Source organism: Nyctereutes procyonoides, unplaced genomic scaffold (assembly GCF_905146905.1).
Source record: "Nyctereutes procyonoides isolate TBG_1078 unplaced genomic scaffold, NYPRO_anot_genome, whole genome shotgun sequence".
In the NCBI taxonomy this organism is placed as follows: Eukaryota; Metazoa; Chordata; class Mammalia; order Carnivora; family Canidae; genus Nyctereutes; species Nyctereutes procyonoides.
The window spans coordinates 20,512,312-20,531,734 of record NW_026575160.1 but is presented as its reverse complement, the minus strand read 5'-3'; the positions used below and the strand labels follow the sequence as shown (position 1 = coordinate 20,531,734).

Sequence of the window (19,423 nt, the reverse complement as noted above, 5' to 3'; positions counted from 1 at the left end):
GTATATCCTTATGATCTGATTGATTGAAACATTTTGTTAACTTACCTGGTGAGAGCCTTTGCAGTTGACTCTGTGTCCCTTTGATGTGACTTCATTAGTATTCTGTAGCTTTTTTACTTTCTGATACTATTAAGATGTTTCCTTTCCAGACCTGGAATCATCCAATTTTCCAAGGAACCTCAATTTGTTTCGGTGGCGGATGGTACTTAGAGACCACAAATTTGGCGCTAGAGATGTTTGTTGCTACTACAGTTGACCTTTGAACAACAAGGGGTTAGAGGTGCTGACCCCCATGTAGTCCAAAATTCACTTATAAACTTTCGACTCCTAGATTTAACTATTAATAGCGTACTCTTGACTGGAAGCATTACCAAAACCATATTTTGTGTGTTACATACATACACATATTTTGTATGTTACATGTATTATATATCATATTCTTCCAATAAAGTAAGCCAGAGGGAAAAAATGTTATTAAGAAGATCATAAGGAAGAGAAAATAAATTTACAGTACCATATACTCTGTTTATCGGAAAAAGTCAGTGTGTAAGTGGAGCTGGATAGTTCAAACCTGTGTTGTTCTAAGGTCAACTGTTTTGATACTAGATTGGTAACTGTGTCTAACTAAGCCGTTTTAGTAAACAGAGTTAAGAAACAATTTTTTAAATTACTAGTTCATATTCATATTTTAAAATTCAAAATTAAGATTGGATGGTTTTTACTTACTTTGTATTAAATTTGTATCTTTAGCCCAAGAATCTTGGGTTCATATTACTTATTTTTAAGGAATAAAAGTACCAAAGGTATTATTAAAAATAAGATGATTGAAAACATTTTAAGATTGTCTTGCATTTCTTTTTGATTTTATGGTATATTCTATTAGGGATATGCAGTAGAAGGACTATAACTTATTTGAAATCGTCTTCTAACTTGGTAGTTAATTCCTTTATTTTATTTTTATTTTGATACTAAGGGATTTAAAAATTTTCATTTAATAGTTAAATAAGGTGTTTACATGATTCCAAAATAAACCTACAAAACCAGATAAGTGATGGTGGTTTTCTACGGCTGCCGTATTAAAAGTATAGTAACTAGGTTGCTTACAGATCAGAGATTTATTCTCTCAGAGTTCTGGAGGCTGGCAATGTGAAATCCAAGTGTTGGCAAGGCTGTGTTCTCACTGAAGGCTCTAGGGAGAATCTTTCCTTGCTTCTTTCTAGCTTCTTGTGCTTTCTGGCAATGCTTAGTGTTCCTTGGTTGGCATTGAACATGCCATCACTCCAAGCTCTGCCTCTGTCTTCATGGGCCACTTTTCCCTATGTCTCTGTGTTTGAATTTCCCTCTTGTTGTAAGGATACCATTTATATTAGATGACCTCATTTGAACTTGACTACTTCTGCAAGGAACCCATTCCACATAGGTTCACATTCCCAGTGGATGTGAAATTTAAAGGGATATCATTCTACTTAGGATAGTAGGAAATATTTAAAAACTCATGGTAGAAAAACTAAACACCATAATATTAAGAACTGTATTTTTTTCCTTTTCAATAAATACCTGGGTATGCAAATTACTCTCATATTTATGAGTCTTAAATCCAGTATGGAATTTGATAGCTGATGGGTACTGGCTACCAGAGCAGCTCTGGGCAAAATTATATAGAGATGAAGTTCGTTTCCAGTGTTCATCTGTCTCATCCTGTACTGCCACTTATACTCCCTCCCAAGTGGAGCAAATACTGTTACTTGCTTATTTTTTTTTTGTTCCATTTATTATTCCAACCTCAATATCTGTCCAAATTCCCTCAAAATGGGAGTACCACTACTGTCTTCCTCCTCTATCTACACAACCCCAGTCCTCTAGGGTTCTTATCTTGTTCTGAGCTGTAAAGAGAGGAAATAGTCTGTAAAATTAGTTGGCATCTGAATGTAATTTATATATATATATATTATATCAACATGTAGGCTTCCTAATATATTTGCATTTTTACATGTAAATTTGGAGGAAAGATGACTGCTAGCACCTTTTAGGAATCTAAATAAGCAGTAAGGGAGAAACATTTTTGGCTAGGGGAGATTTCTTGGATCATGGTCATTTAAGTTCCATGGTGGACAACTCACTCACCCTGTTCATAAGATAGCTTTTTCTAACACTCAAATTAGTATAGGCTACAGGGTTTTCTTAAATTATACGTGTTGTCTGAGCTATGTATATTACTTTTAAAATGTTGAAATGGTTTTAAATATAGTTTGAGTTCAATTCTTTTAATTAAGACAAAGTTGTACTAAAATATGTAGTTCTTCTTTTTATAACCTAACAGTATTAGTGATCAAGAACTGTGAGAATAATTGTAGCTATCATTTGCTTAATTGCTTTATTTTTCAAAAACAGTATATTTAAGTTTTTTTTTTAACCTGGTAAGAGACGCATAAGGATTATATACTTTTTGTTCTAACTATAACATATGCTTGTTTCAGGGACTATATTATTCCTACTTTAAGACTATTGTGGAAGCACCCTCATTTTTGAATGGCGTATGGATGATTATGAATGATAAGCTGACCGAATACCCCCTTGTTATTAATACATTAAAAAGGTTCAATCTTTACCCTGAGGTAAGTTACTTTTTCAACTGTGATTTTTTTTTTACTTTTTTAAAGTGTTATTTATATTAAATGCTGATTCTAAATATAAGCTATAATTCAATATATTGAGATGAAATCTCATTTTTTAAAGGAAGATGTATATCTTTTCTTGGAAAGGAATATGGAAAAAGATTATTATAAATTTTGGTGGGCTTTAACTGATTTCATGGGAACTGTTACGATTGCATCTTCTAGAAAATTTGAAAACATTCTAGATTTCACGGGTTTGTAGAAATTATAGCGAGGAAGCACCACTACATGTCATTTGCCAAATCCCAGATGGGATAATCTTCACTTATTTGAGTGCACTTCTTTTGGATGGGGGTGGGGGAAAGGTGGATCCACCCAGGAGGTGAGGGAGGAAAGCAGTGATATCAGTAACTTTTTTAGCCTCTCCTGTAGCATCCCTGTCTTCATTTGACACAGCTCTAAGCATTTTCCAGGGCCAAGCTGAGATGTGACTTCTGCTGTAACATCTTCCTTGATTTGATATGAGGGTCCCCTGCTTCTGTGACTCTCCCTTCCTAGCTTGCTGATGCTGTTAGACAGCATATCCTTGTGTCAGGGCCATGGCTGCCTTGGTCTCTGGGGACCTCAACAGACCCAGGCTCAGTACCCAGACTTAGCAGGGCTCTCAGGCATTTCCCATTGAATGAGAGAAGTGCAACTTCCATCCAAATCGTGAGTTAGCTGACTGACTAGGGAGGAGATAGAGGAGCTAGAGACAAATAAGTGACCACCAAAGTTCAGTGGTATTTTATTAATGTACTGCTTATTAAGTATTTTCTGTGACCATGTACACATTTACTTTTACAGAAATGGGATTGATCACACAGCAAATATTTTTTTTATAAGTGCTTTTTGACTTTTAGAATATTTATAACAATCTTCCTGTGTCATCTTTTCTTCCTAAGGATCAGTTTTAGTGGTTATTGGCAAAATTTCTCTATGTTTATTTAGTCCATCTTTTGTGAAAATTTTCATAGTTTTCAGCTTTTAAAATATTCTAAAGCTGCCATAAGCATCCTTGAAGCTAAATCTCTGTGTGCCATTATGTTTTTTAAACCATAAATTTGTTGATGTGGAGCTATTTAGTTTGGCAAAATATATACTTTAATGATTTTGGTACGTGTGGCCAAAATGCTTTCTAGGTAGATTATACTAATCAAAATTACCACTAGCAGTGTTTTTGAAAATTCTTATGTCCCTGAATCCCTGCCAAATTGGTAGGCAAAAAAATCAAAATCACATGATGTATTTTGTTCATTCCTATATATATGTGTATATATGTATTTCATTTAATATTATACATTAAAATGCATTTTTAATTTTAAAAGTAATTGCTTATGCCCTTTGTATTTCTATTGAAATTTTGTAAGTGCTTGTTTTTATATATTGGATATTAATACAATGCTATATGGGTAAACATTTTCCCCCAGCTTTTTGTTAGCCTTTTAGTGTTGTATATGATCTGTATGTATTTTTTTCTGTACAGAAATACCATATCTATGAGTCTTAAATTTATGGTTTTTATGTATTCATATATATAAAAAAACTTCTTTATTGTAATTGATTTTTTTTGTTTACATTTTAAATATTTCTGGAATTTATTGATGCACAGAATGGGATAGGAAACACAAAACTGTGTTTTGATGAAAGTATGGGATAGGATTCATATATTTTTTCAAAATGGTCTCATGGGTAACCTGACACTTTGATGGGTGGTCCACCTTCTCCCTACTCATTTGAAATAGCTTTCTGTATTACATACAAAGTTATTATACGTATACGCTTGCATCTTTTTGTGGACTTGGTGTTCTGTATTACATTAGGTTGAGGTCCTGGGAAATAGGCTTTGAGATGGAGATTTGCATATAGGAGTATCTAGAGGGAGTGCCTTTGGGGACAATACCTAAAGAGGGATCAAGGAAATTGGATAAGGCAGGAGGAGAGTTGGGCTATGATGCAGTGACAACAAAGGCTATAAGCAATCCCACTGGGAGTTCTGGGATTGAGATGCCCTGCAGAGTTGTCCTACCCTGAGGAGAGGTGCCCCTGGCCTTTACAGCCCTCCCCATTGAGTAGTCAGGTACTGAATGTGGTTGCAGTTGGGTTTTCTTTGGGTCACCTTTGGGTCTGGGTGTGACCTGTAATGAATTTACTCTCCTCTGCAGAGGGTAGTTCCCAGAGAGGGACTCAACTGAGAGCTGTCAGCCACCAGCCCTCCCAGCCACTGGGGAAATGAGTGTTTGGTCATGGAGGGGGATCTGAGTAGCACTGCTCTGCCTCCACCATGATTACTTTGATCTGTCTGGCTGTTCCTGTGCCAGTATCATACTGTTTTAATTTTTGTAAGTGATTTTTTTGTTTAATATCTGTTAGAATATTCCCTTCAGTTAATCTCCTTTTTGTTATGTTGCCACATAACACTTCCAGACAGATACGTGGGATTTTGCTTAACATTGTTTTATGTTTATGAATTAATTTGATGGAAAATTCACATCTTGAGAAATTAGATCTATTCAGGAAGACAGAGTACCTATTTGTTCAACTTTTTAAGTGTACCTTAGTAGAATTCTATATCTTTTGAAAAATATAAATCTTATGTGTTTCATGTTGTATTTTATTCTTACCCATGGGTGGACAGTTGAAGACTGACCAATGAAAAATCCGTGTAGGGAATTGTGAGGCTTATTTTACTAGATTTAAAGGGAGCTAAGTAGATGGTATAGGAAAGGAAAATTTGATAATTACCAAAATATCTCAAAATTATTCTAGTAATGAAACTGTTGATGATAATATCTTTCCTGTAAAAAATGTCTCTATTTTTTTAAAAAATAGGTTATCTTAGCCAGCTGGTACCGGATTTATACCAAAATAATGGACTTGATTGGTCTTCAAACCAAGATATGTTGGACGGTTACCAGAGGAGAAGGACTCAGTCCTATTGAAAGCTGTGAAGGCAAGGTTCTTTCCATGATATTGTCCAGTTATTTGTTGGAGCTTATTAAACTTCCTGCAAACTTAGTGATATAAATAACCATTTTATTATGCTTATGGATTCTGCAAGTGAGGAATTTGGGCAGGATGTAGCAGGGTTGATTTGTTTCCACAATGTCAGAGGCTTCTGCTAGACTCAAGTGGCTTGGGAAGACTGGAATTAATTGGAGACTGCTTCACTTATATTCTGGCTCCAGGGCTGGGGTGCCTGCCAGGCTGAGCTCAGTTGGAACTGTCAAGTGGGACACCTACATAATGGCCTTTCCATGCACCTTGGGCTTTGTATACATAGCACCTCAGAGTAGCCAGGCTTTTTGTGGGCACAAGTTGGACACTGTTTGGCCTCTTCTAGCCTTGAAAATCACGTGATATGGCCTCCGCCATCATCTTTTGAGGCAGTCATAAGCCCAGCCAGGTTCAAAAATAGGAGCAGAGAACCCCCATGCATCTATGGGAGGCATGTCCATGAATTTGTAGCCCTGTTTGAAAACCACCGCAGCTACTGCCACGTACTCATCTTTGTTCCATGGTAGTGTCACGTATTCATATGGGAACCAAGGCAACCATTTAATATATCTGTGCCATTTTCAAAATAAGCACATTTTAATATAAATTGCCAGACACACAAAGTAATTTATAGTTAGAACATATGTTTTTTTTTTATTTTTAAAGGAATGGGAGATCCTGCTTGCTTTTATGTTGCTGTAATTTTTATTTTAAATGGACTAATGATGGCATTATTCTTCATATATGGCACATATTTAAGGTAAGACCATTCAGTGAGAATATTTGGTATGTGGTATAATACTATATACTAAAATTATAAAAACAGTGAGATAAAGATTAACGTGCAGTTCAGTTTTGTAACAATGTTATTTCTAATACATCTACTTATAGACACAAAATTCTTGCCTATTTGAATGATTTTACCATTGGCATGATCAGCCAAACTGAAAATAATTGTAGAGACTTAAATAGAGAATGGTGGGGATATTGGATGTATTTTACATATTCACAGGCTTTTGAGCGTAAGCAGTATATTGGTTACATAAAACATAAGGAAAGGACTACTCATTATCAAATGATGTTAGTGACTCTATTTTGTTGATGTTAAAATGGAAATATATTCTATTACAGATATTTAATACTTGACCTGATTAACTTCATAGTTCAGCAACATTCCTTAAATGAAAAAGATTGACAACATTTTTAAGGGTTTTTATGTTCATTTTTTTCTTTTTTTTTTGTAAATCTATTTTTTATTGGTGTTCAGTTTGCCAACATATAGAATAACACCCAGTGCTCATCCCATCAAGTGCCCCCCTCAGTGTCCATCACCCAGTCACCCCCACCCCCACCAACCTCCCTTCCCTCATCCCTAGTTCGTTTCCCAGAGTTAGGAGTCTGTCATGTTCTGTCTCCCTTTCTGATATCTCCCACTCATTTTTTCTCCTTTCCCCTTTATTCCCTGTCACTATTTTTTATATACCCCAAATGAATGAGACCATATAATGCTTGTCCTTTTCCAATTGACTTATTTCACTCAGCATAATACCCTCCAGTTCCATCCACGTCGAAGCAAATGGTGGGTATTCGTCATTTCTAATGGCTGAGTAATATTCCATTGTATACATAAACCACATCTTCTTTATCCATTCATCTTTCGATGGACACCGAGGCTCCTTCCACAGTTTGGCTATTGTGGACATTGCTGCTATAAACATCGGGGTGCAGGTGTCCTGGATTTTCGTTACATCTGTATCTTTGGGGTAAATCCCCAGCAGTGCAATTGCTGGGTCGTAGGGCAGATCTATTTTTAACTCTTTGAGGAACCTCCACACAGTTTTCCAGAGTGGCTGCACCAGTTCACATTCCCACCAACAGTGCAGGAGGGTTCCGCTTTCTCCACATCCTCTCCAACATTTGTGGTTTCCTGCCTTGTTAATTTTCCCCATTCTCACTGGTGTGAGGTGGTATCTCATTGTGGTTTTGATTTGTATTTCCCTGATGGCAAGTGATGCGGAGCATTTCCTGATGTGCTTGTTGGCCATGTCTATGTCTTCCTCTGTGAGATTTCTGTTCCTGTCTTTTGCCCATTTCATGATTGGATTGTTTGTTTCTTTGCTGTTGAGTTTCATAAGTCTTTATAGATCTTGGAAACTAGCCCTTTATCTGATATGTCATTTGCAAATATCTTCTCCCATTCTGTAGGTTGTTTTTTAGTTTTGTTGACTGTATCTTTTGCTGTGCAAAAGCTTCTTATCTTGATGAAGTCCCAATAGTTCATTTTTGCTTTTGTTTCTCTTGCCTTCATGGATGTATCTTGCAAGAAGTTACTGTGGCCAAGTTCAAAAAGGGTGTTGCCTGTGTTCTTCTCTAGGATTTTGATGGAATCTTGTCTCACATTTAGATCTTTCACCCATTTTGAGTTTATCTTTGTGTATGGTGCAAGAGAGTACTCTAGTTTCATTCTTCTGCATGTGGATGTCCAATTTTCCCAGCACAATTTATTGAAGAGACTGTCCTTTTTCCAGTGGATAGTCTTTCCTCCTTTGTTGAATATTAGTTGACCATAAAGTTGAGGGTCCACTTCTGGATTCTCTATTCTGTTCCATTGATCTATGTGTCTGTTTTTGTGCCAGTACCACACTGTCTTGATGACCACAGCTTTGTAGTACAACCTGAAATCTGGCATTGTGATGCCCCCAGCTATGGTTTTCTTTTTTACTATTCCCCTGGCTATTCGGGGTCTTTTCTGATTCCACACAAATCTTAAAATAATTTGTTCCAACTCTCTGAAAAAAGTCCATGGTATTTTGATAGGGATTGCATTAAACGTGTAAATTGCCCTGGGTAACATTGACATTTTCGCAATATTAATTCTGCCAATCCATGAGCATGGAATATTTTTCCATCTCTTTGTGTCTTCCTCAATTTCTTTCAGAAGTGTTCTGTAGTTTTTAGGGTATAGATCCTTTACCTCTTTGGTTAGGTTTATTCCTAGGTATCTTATGCTTTTGGGTGCAATTGTAAATGGGATTGACTCCTTAATTTCTCTTTCTTCAGTCTCATTGTTAGTGTATAGAAATGCCACTGACTTCTGGGCATTGATTTTGTATCCTGCCACACTGCCAAATTGCTGTATGAGTTCTAGCAATCTTGGGGTGGAGTCTTTTGGGTTTTCTACGTAGAATATCATGTCATCTGCGAAGAGGGAGAGTTTGACTTCTTTTTTGTTAATTTGAATGGCTTTTGTTTATTTTTGTTGTCTGATTGCTGAGGCTAGGACTTCCAGTACTATGTTGAATAGCAGTGGTGAGAGTGGACATCCCTGTCTTGTTCCTGATCTTAGGGGAAAGGCTCCCAGTACTTCCCCATTGAGAATGATATTTGCTGTGGGCTTTTCGTAGATGGCTTTTAAGATGTTGAGGAATATTCCCTCTATCCCTACACTCTGAAGAGTTTTGATCAGGAATGGATGCTGTATTTTGTCAAATGCTTTCTCTGCATCTATCAAGAGGATCATATGGTTCTTGTTTTTTTCTCTTGCTGATATTATGAATCACATTGATTGTTTTATGAGTGTTGAACCAGCCTTGCATCCCGGGGATAAATCCTACTTGGTCATGGTCAATAATCTTCTTAATGTATTATTGTATCCTATTGGCTAGTATCTTGTTGAGAATTTTTGCATCCATGTTCATCAGGGATATTGGTCTATAATTCTTTTTGGCGGGGTCTTTGTCTGGTTTTAGAATTAAGGTGATTCTGGCCTCATAGAATGAGTTTGGAAGTATTCCATCTCTTTCTATCTTTCCGAACAGCTTTAGTAGAATAGGTATGGTTTCTTCTTTAAACGTTTGATAGAATTCCCCTGGGAAGCCATCTGGCCCTGTAATTTTGTGTCTTGGGAGGTTTTTGATGACTGCTTCAATTTCCTCCCTAGTTATTGGCCTGTTCAGGTTTTCTGTTTATTCCTGTTCCAGTTTTGGTAGTTTGTGGTTTTCCAGGAATGCGTCCATTTCTTCTAGATTGCCTAATTTATTGGCGTATAGCTGTTCATAATATGTTTTTAAAATCATTTGTATTTCCTTGGTGTTGGTAGTGATCTCTCCTTTCTCATTCATGATTTTTTTTCATGATTTTATTAATTTGAGTCTTCTCTCTTCTTTTTAATAAGGCTGGCTAATGGTTTATCTATCTTATTAATTCTTTCAAAGAACCAACTCCTGGTTTTGTTGATCTGTTCCACAGTTCTGGTCTCTATTTCATTGAGTTCTGCTCAAATCTTTATTAACTCTCTTCTTCTGCTGGATGTAGGATCTATTTGCTGTTTTTTCTCCAGCTTCTTTAGGTGTAAGGTTAGCTTTTGTATTTGAGTTCTTTCCAGTTTTTGGATGGATGCTTGTATTGCGATGTATTTCCCCCTCAGGACTGCTTTTACTGTATCCCAAAGATTTTGAATCGTTGTATCTTCATTCTCATTAGTTTCCATGAATCTTTTTAATTCTTCCTTAATTTCCTGGTTGATCCTTTCATCTTTTAGCAGGATGGTCCTTAACCTCCACGTGTTTGAAGTCCTTCCAAACTTCTTGTTGTGATTTAGTTCTAATTTCAAGACATTATGGTCTGAATACACAGAGGACAGTCCCAATCTTTTGGTATCGGTTCAGACCTGATTTGTGACCCAGTATGTGGTCTATTCTGTAGAAAGTTCCATGTGCACTTGAGAAGAATGTGTATTCAGTTGTGTTTGGATGTAAAGTTCTGTAGATATCTGTGAAATCCATCTGGTCTGGTGTATCATTTAAAGCTCTTGTTTCTTTGGAGATGTTCTGCTTAGAAGACCTATCGAGTGTAGAAAGCACTACATTGAAGTCACCAAGTATAAGTGTATTATTATCTAAGTATGTCTTAACTTTGGTTATTAATTGATTGATATATTTGGCAGCTCCCACATCGGGGCATATATATTGAGGATTGTTAAGTCCTCTTGTTGGATAGATCCTTTAAGTATGATATAGTGTCCCTCTTCATCTCTCAGTACAGTCTTCGGGATAAATTTTAGTTTATCTGATATAAGGATGGCTACCCCTGCTTTCTTTTGAAGACCATTTGAATGGTAAATGGTTCTCCAACCTTTTATTTTCAGGCTGGAGGTGTCCTTAGGTCTAAAATGAGTCTCTTGTAGACAGAAAATTGATGGGTCCTGCTTTTTTATCCAGTCTGAAACCCTGCATCTTTTGATGGGGTCATTAAGCCTATTCACATTCAGAGTTACAATTGAAAGATATGAGTTTAGTGTCATCATGATACCTATTCAGTCCCTGTTTTTGTGGATTGTTCCATTGGACTTCCTCTTAAAGAGGAATTTTAAGAGTCCCCCTTAAAATTTCTTGCAGAGCTGGTTTGGTGGTCACATATTCTTTCAGTTGCTGCCTGTCTTGGAAGCTCTTTATCTCTCCTTTTCTGAATGAGAACCTTGCTTGATAAAGTATTCTTGGCTGCATGTTCTTCTCGCTTAGGACCCTGAATATATCCTGCCAGCCCTTTCTGGCCTGCCAGGTCTCTGTGGAGAGGTCTGCTGTTAATCTGATATTTCTCCCCATAAAGGTTAGGGATCTCTTGTCTCTTGCTGCTTTAAGGATCTTCTCTTTATCTTTGGAATTTGCAAGCTTCACTATTAAATGTTGAGTTGTTGAATGGTTTTTATTGTTTTTAGGGGGGGGATCTCTCTATTTTCTGGATCTGAATGCCTATTTCCCTTCCAAGTTTAGGAAAGTTTTCAGCTATGATTTGTTCAAATACATATTCTGAACCTCTGTCCCTTTCGGCACCCTCGGGAACCCTGATTAAACGTAGATTTTTCTTCCTCAGGCTGTCACTTATTTCCCTTAATCTATCCTCATGATCTTTTAATTGTTTGTCTCTTTTTTCCTCAGTTTCCCTCCTTGCCATCAACTTGTTTTCTGTCACTCGTTCTTCTACCTCGTTAACCCTCGTTGTTAGACTTACCCTCGTCGTTAGACTTCTAGTTTGGATTGCATCTCATTTAATTGATTTTTAATATCTGCCTGATTGGATCTAAATTCTGCAGTCATGAAGTCTCTTGAGTCCTTTATGATTTTTTCTAGAGCCACCGGTAGCTTTATAATTGTGCTTCTGAGTTGGCTTTCTGACATTGGATTGTAATCCAAATTTTGTAACTCTGTGGGCGAGAGGACTGTTTCTGATTCTTTTGAGGTGAGTTTTTCCTTCTAGTCATTTTGCTTGATAGAAGCATGAACTCTTCTCACTGTAGCATTCCAGATGTTCTCTCTTTAAATCTCAAGCCAAATTCGTAGGTTTTCAGGATGATTTGAAAGTTATCTAGGAAGTTTGGTGGGGACAGGTGACTTGGGGATCCTACTCTTCCGCCATCTTGCCCCGCCTCTCCATTTTTTTCTTTTTTTTTTTTTTTTGACAATTTATTACACTGTATACTTGTTTGAACTATTTTACCTTGAGAGTGTCTTTAGAATTTTCTTTCTTATTGCTTACTGATCTTTTGTAGTATAGTAGTGTGAGCGTAAGTATGTGATTTTCAGTTTGGGTTAATGAGTTTGAATCTGCTGTTATGTCATTATCTTTGCTTTGGAAGTATGGCATTTTCAGTTTAGTACCTCAAAGATCTACTGCATTCCTAGCTCAATGTTTGAGCAGATAATGGTTACTTGATAAATATTTGTCAAATGAGGAAGTTATTAGAAGATCAATTTAGAGTATATTTGCATATAGATTTAAGACACTTTGATGCTAATATTTCTGATTTAGCTATAAGAAAGTTCTTTTAATTATGTTGCTGGGGGAGACTGAAATTAAAATGCATCATTTAAAGATGAGGTGGAAAGTTTTGTTTTTGAAATAAGACACAAAGATTACTTAACCAAAAGTATATGGAAATCAGAAGAGGAAGCTGACTTGAAAGAAAGCAAGGCCAAGTATTAAATATTATGATGAGCCAGAGGTCTCTACCTTCAGGGGGATCTATCATTTTGTTAAGTACTAATGGATAGCTTCATTACACTTGGGAGATTTGATTTTGAGTAAGAGAAGTTAAAACATGGAACATGGTAATGTTGCTAAATTGCTTATCTAGAGTTATGCTACTTTTTGAGCAAAGAATTGAAAGAATTGAAATTGAAAGAAGAATTTCTAGACAGTCAGTATCATTTTCTTATAATGCTTGTTATAACCATTGTTTCAAAGGGCAAAGGTACAAAATTTTCTGCAGAGGTACAAAATTTTCTGCTCTGGTTTTTTTTGAGAGGTTCTTAGTGGTTTGGGCCCTGATCCAAGATTTCTCAGTCTTAAGTCCCCAGCCAGCAGTTTTCTCCCTTTGTAGGAGATGATGTGCATTTGTCCAGTCAATAAGAAGTATAGACCAAGTGGCTTCTTTTTGAGATGGCATGCTTGGGTTTTATTTTTTTTTTTTATTTTTTTTTAATTATTTTATTTTATTTTATTTATGATAGGCACACAGTGAGAGAGAGAGAGAGGCAGAGACATAGGCAGAGGGAGAAGCAGGCTCTATGCACCGGGAGCCCGACGTGGGATTCGATCCCGGGTCTCCAGGATCGCGCCCTGGGCCAAAGGCAGGCGCTAAACCGCTGCGCCACCCAGGGATCCCTGCATGCTTGGGTTTTAGAAGCATGTGGTAGGGTGAGGTGGGAGATTGAGGTGGTGCTGGGTGTGTGTAAATGGGAGTCAGAGAGCAAGGATAAAGTGCTTATAATGCTGGAGGCAAGAGAAATTTGTTCTGTGTTGGGGGTTGCTTCAACTGTGCCTTGGAGGATCAGAGCATTTTGAATAGATGGAGGAGAAAAGAATCCCAGGGAGAGGCAGGGATTCCACATCCCAGGAGGAAAGTGGATCAGTTTTGCTAGGATGCAGATTATTGACAGGGTTGTAGAAGATGAAGATGGAAGAAATGGCTTGGGCTGGTTGATGAATGACCTTGGGTGGTTTGGGACTGTTCCAAAGCCAGGGCGGGAAATCAGAACTTTGGTCAATAGAGGGATGGCATTCAAGCTGAACTCTGATCTCATGAGACCGTTGACTTTTCACCTGTTGCCCAAGTTAGCCGGGGACCACTTCGCCGTGCTGTCGAACTACAGGACAATTTTAGAATCAATTTAGTGGGTTTGGCCCAGCAATTTTTTTTACATGAAAAAGGAAACATTATACATGTAAATAGCAGAGTACACAGCTCTTTTCAGATAGGTGTTATTTAGAGAAACTTCTGTTTGTTGTTTATTATGTATGTATGTATACACATGCGTGTGCTGAGTTGTAGTGTAAAGTCTCATTTCTTGTAGTTTCAGTGTAAAAAAATAATCTAGACCACTCCTTAGGGTAGTAAGAGGGAGTGGCTTTACCTTAAAAGTATTTGAATCTTGGGGCACCTGGATGGCTTAGTCGGTGAAACAGCTGACTCTTAATTTCAGCTCAGGCCATGGTCTCAGAGTCATGAGATTGAGCCCTGCATCTGGCTTTACACTGGCTAGGTATGGAGCCTGTTTAAGATTCTCTCTCCCCCTCTGCCCCTCCCCTCCTGCTCGCTTGCTCATGTGTGCTTGCTCTATCTCAAAAAAACAAAAAAAGCATTTGAATCTTTCTAAGCAGCTGTTTTTGGTTTCTCTTCCTGGTTCTGAGGGCTACAGCCTATTTCAGCTTCACCCACTTGACTGCTTTGTGCCCTGGCTGGCCCCTTCGGATGTCACTTGGCTCTTGGCCCACCTGGGGTGGTCTGCCTTATGTGGCTGTGCTTGGATATAGACACCACAGTAGTGGCACATATTTTCATTTCTGTAGCTCTCCCTTTGCTCTGTTTGTGGGTGTTTTTTTTTAACCCTGAATAATCAGTTTAGCTCTACTCAAACACATCCTAAACTCATTTCTTCCCAGTCCCAAATGAGCATCTAGTTCTCCTACATTTAGAGCCCGTGGTGTTCCAGGGAGTCTTGACTATTGCATTGTGCCTTGAGGGCGGGTGTGTGAATTAGATTCCAGTGGTGATCCTGGCTTATATTGTGTGGAATAAAGTCTTCTGTCACTTGTCCTCTATCAGTTTTTTTTTTTTATCATATTTTAAAATGTTCTTGACGTGAGTATTTTAGGAGGTCTCAAACTGCTAGGTAGTTCTTATTGTTTTCTTCCTTGGTGGTTAGTTTTGTCACCCTTCTAACTTTATAAAGTGGGATGAAGCTGCAGACTTCTTAACATGTGGGTTAAGAATAAAGAGGAGGATATCTATAATTGTGGTTAGAATCTTTTTATAATTTGTATTATATAAATTTACAGGCAGATTGAGTATGACATTTTTACTCCAGAAGTATATTTCTTTTAAAATAGTACAGCTATAAGTTTTCTGAAGTCAGATAAGCCAATCCATTTCACAAAAAATGGAAGTGGAAGAGAAAATAGAAAACACAGCCAAATGGTGAAATGGGACCGGGCTGCCAAGCTTTGACTTGAGATGAAGTCAGATGTTTTTGCAAATACAACGTATTCATGCTGTACCTCTTTTTCTGGAATTCTCTGTATTTTGGTGTTTTTAGAAATAAAACACATGTTGTTAATTATTTTCTAAATGCCATATTGTTAATTCATGATTGCAGTTATTTTTTTCATAGGATACCCTGACATGTTTCAGCTACAGACTAATGGTTTCTGGAGGCCACTTGCTTAAGACTTGGTGTGTGTAAGTCTCTATTCTGCAGGGAGGAGGGTTCCCTAGGGAAACTTTCAGGGACTGTTAGGAGCTCAGCTGAGCGAGGAGAGGGAGCTGAACTGCCAGGTATTGGTGTAGTCTGTTAAAGCAACAGGACAAAAGTGAAAGAGTTAAGCCTTTCATCACTTACTGTGATGGTGTAACAAGATTCTAAAATGGGAAAACACAGACCCCCCCCCAGGTCCAATTTCCTCTGGTTGAGAATCAAGGGATCAGTGTAGACACGAGGGTCATCTCTGTTGAGGAAGCTCTCAACAAAAGGCTCTAGCAGTTTTATGGACCCTGAGGTAGGAAGGGGAAGGGTAAGAGGAAGATGGCCAGGGATGGAAAAGTACTGGCTATGGAGTCAGACTGGGGAAAAGTGTCTTCAGAGTTGCCCTCTCTTACCCCTCCCTAAGGAGCTATTGGCAGAGGCATATGAAGAGGACCTCTGCCCAAAGTCGCCAATAAAGAGACCTAGGAATGAAGGTGCTAGGGTTAGGAATGCAGAGATGTTGAAAGGCATGACTGGCCAGGGTATCCTGAGTCCCCAGAGGCTGCATTGTCCTGGCCATGGACCACAAGTGTGTGGGCAGGGTGGCTGTCTCAGTGAGGCGTGTCAGGTAAAACATTGTAACTGTCTATAGTTGGGTTTCGGAAATCATGTATGCATTTTTAATTAGGAGCCCGACTCCCTAGGGCATCAGAAGGCAAGGTCATGAGCTAGTCCTGGGATGAATGTAGGACTCATTTGGCCCAGGGATCTGAAAGAAATGTAGTGTTGGCCTGGTCCACCACCAGGGAGGGGAAGAGATGTCCCCTGTTTCCAAATTCACTACTACTTACCCTGGCTCTCAAGAGCATACCAAAGCAGAAAAATTCCTGTAGGTGAAATGAGTGTCTTTAGCTGATGCCAAGAGTAAGGCATGTAGAAGCCAAGACAAAATATAGACAACCATCTAGTCCAAGCTCACTGGGGCATTATTCTTGGGTTAAATAAAACATGAGGATCTGGGCATTAGTCAGTACTCGGTTCTGGACTGACTGCTTTCTATTGTTTGGTAGACATCTGTCACCTTGGCATTTTCCTTCACTGTCCAGAGTTCCTTCATTGCTCTCCTATAATGGGATCTCTTGTGCCATATCCTGTGTATTCCTCCGTCTTGGTTTATTTTTTCATTCTGGTATTTCTTCTAGGAGTTTTTGAGAGTAAGTGGATGGGAGGTAAATTTTTGAAGCCTTGTTATTTGAAAATATCTTTCTTTTGTCCTCATATTTGATTGATAGTTTTGCTGAATATTTTTTTAAGATTTTATTTATTCATTCATGAGAGACCCAGAGAGAGAGAGAGAGAGAGGCAGAGACACAGGCAGAGAGAGAAGCAGGCTCCATGCAGGGAGCCCGACATGGGACTCGATCCCAGGTCTCCAGGATCATACCCCGGGCTGCAGGCGGCGCTAAACCGCTGCGCCACTGGGGCTGCCCAGTTTTGCTGAATATTGAGCTCCAGATTGGAAACTGTTTTCCTTCAGAATTTTGAAGGTGTCACACTGTTGTTCATTCATGTGATACTGTTCAGGCATTCCTAAATTATTTGGATTCCTAAATTTTTGTATGTGACCTTTTCTTTCCTTTCTTTCTGAAAGATGTAGAATCTTCTCTGTCTCCATGGTTCTGAAATTTCACAGTATGTCTCACGTAGATCTATTCCCCTTTATTATCTTGGATGTGTGATGGGTTCAGTCTTGTACCTTATGCCCTTAATTTCAGGGATATTTTCTTGGATTATTTCTTCACTTACTTCATTCCTTCTGTTTTGTCTTTCCGAACTTTTGTTATTTGGATATTGCATTTCCTGATCCTCTAATTTTCATATATTTTTTCCATTTTTAATATCATTGCTGTTCTACATTCTAGGAAATTTTGTCGACTTTATTTTTCCAATTTTTCTATTCAGTTTTTCATTTGTTACCTTGCTTTTAATTTTTGAGAATGTTCGTTTGTCCTTCAAAAATAGTATTTTATTTCTGTTTTGGGGATTCAGTATCTTTCTGAGAATACTAATGATTTTTTTCTTCCCTAAATAATTTGATATCTAGTTTGCTTTTTTTAATCTTTTGGTCTTCACCTGCCATGTCAAAAGTTTTCCTTAGCTGTTTGGTTATCCTAGGCTGTCATGATTGAAATTGGAGGACAGAAAAGCTGTATGGAAGCTCCAAATCGTGGGTGGAACCTGTTAGCATTGAGTTTTTATATAATTTGAATAAATGATGTGGGAAGAACTTAGAGTGACTGCCAGTTCTTTGGTGTGCCTTTAGATGTAAAAGAAAATTTAATGTAACAAAGGTTTTTCAGGGTTGTAATAGGGAGGTGAAGTGTTTCATAAGCTAACTGGAATGCAAGATTATAGAATTTTTAAGAAGTGATTGAGTAGAAGGGAGAATACCCAAGTTAAGAGGCAATGGCTCCTATGTGAGATTGCAATAAAATAATGCTTCCTTTCAGAAAATAGTTTTTAATTGAATGAAATGAATAAATAAATTATTGGGAAAAAACCCGTAGCTTTTGATTGCTATTAGTGAAAGGCACAAAAATAAAATATTATCTATCATATAAGCTTCATTAGCATTTTACCAATTTCAGAAATATTTTTTTAGTGGACTTGTCTGAAGTTTTTCCTCTGCAGATTCTAATCTTTTTTCCCCTCCAGATTCCAGTCTTAAGTTTATTTTTTACTGAAGAAATATATATCTAGCACTTCAAGGTGTAACTCTAAGGAAACAGATGTAGCAGGAAAGTTATAGATCTTTCCTAGGGGTCAGATTTGGGCAGCAAACAGTGTGGTTTAGTGTCATTTGCTGAGATAATGACCTTAAAAAGGATAGAGAAAAGATGCCAATATTTTCAACCAATAACTTCCATCAGTTTATGCATACTGAAGAGAAATACTTATCTTTTAAATATTCATATACAACTGTTAGACCAAATGATTAAAGATGTGCTAGCAGGCCAAGTTAATAGAACGTTCCAAAAACAAAAAAACAAGGAAAAAAAAAAAAACCCTGCAACAATAACATGGAACTGAAAAGTTTGAACTGGTGTAATTCATAGCTTATTTAAGACATTGTTAGCCAAAGATCCAGTCTGCATAAATAATAATGCTTGTTTTTGTCTTAATGAAGCATGAACAACAGAAAAATCTCAAAACAATGGAAGCAAAACAAAATTGGCATAAAGAATAAGAAGTTCACCTTTGCCTTAAAACAGATTGGGGAAGGGGGAGATGTACATTGATACAAAGAATTGATAAGGAAAACTACTCTGTTCTGCCACACTGAGTCATTTCATACATAAGTTGGGTTGGATCATGAGAAGAAAATAGAAAAACTGGTTACATTAACTATGACTATTCACTATCACTATTCAGGATAGAAAGGAGAATGTTAATGAGCAAAATTAAAGGGAAGATTGGCATATAGACTAATCTACCAGGCCTTCGGGGCATCTGGAACACATCTAGAAATAAAGTAGTTAAAAATCCTTTCTGGTATCAAAGAAACATGAACCTTCAATAACAAAGAAAATAAGAGTAGATAAATAAAGATTAATACATTATGCTCAGTTACTGGTTGGTTCCTCTTGTGGAACAAAAGGCATTTTCAGATGACTAGCTATGTCTGCAAAACAATGGGCAGGTTCTTCTGACAAGAGCTGAGATGCTTTGGAGACAGAGAAAGGTAAATATTCAAGGGAAGGAAGAGATCAAAGACAGATCAGAGTAGCCACAGTGATACAGAGCAGCAGACATTAAATCTGGAGAAGTTCATAAAAAGGATCATTAAAAAGTTCTCAAAAAGCCACCTCAGTGCAATAGAGGGATTGGAAAAGAGGAATAGGGAACCCTGGATGCAGCCTCTGTGAGTTAAGACTCTAAGCATGCCCTTGATGAAGGAGAACAGCTGTATGGGGAATGAGCTGGAGTGTTGGGAGAGAACTTCTGTGAGGAGGCAAGTAAGAAATGAGCTTG

The 19,423-nt window shown here is 37.7% G+C and overlaps 1 protein-coding gene across 3 annotated transcripts in view; it reads left to right on the top strand.

The window, feature by feature from the left end:
* DPY19L1 (dpy-19 like C-mannosyltransferase 1) overlaps positions 1-19,423 on the top strand; it is a 97,562-nt gene that overhangs the window by 18,840 nt on the left and 59,299 nt on the right. For all 3 annotated transcript variants that reach the window (XM_055314809.1, XM_055314808.1, XM_055314807.1), the window contains exons 4-6: positions 2,478-2,615; positions 5,487-5,607; positions 6,318-6,411. In XM_055314809.1, coding sequence (XP_055170784.1) covers positions 2,478-2,615; positions 5,487-5,607; positions 6,318-6,411 — 353 coding nt within the window. The remainder of the gene's footprint in view (positions 1-2,477; positions 2,616-5,486; positions 5,608-6,317; positions 6,412-19,423) is intronic.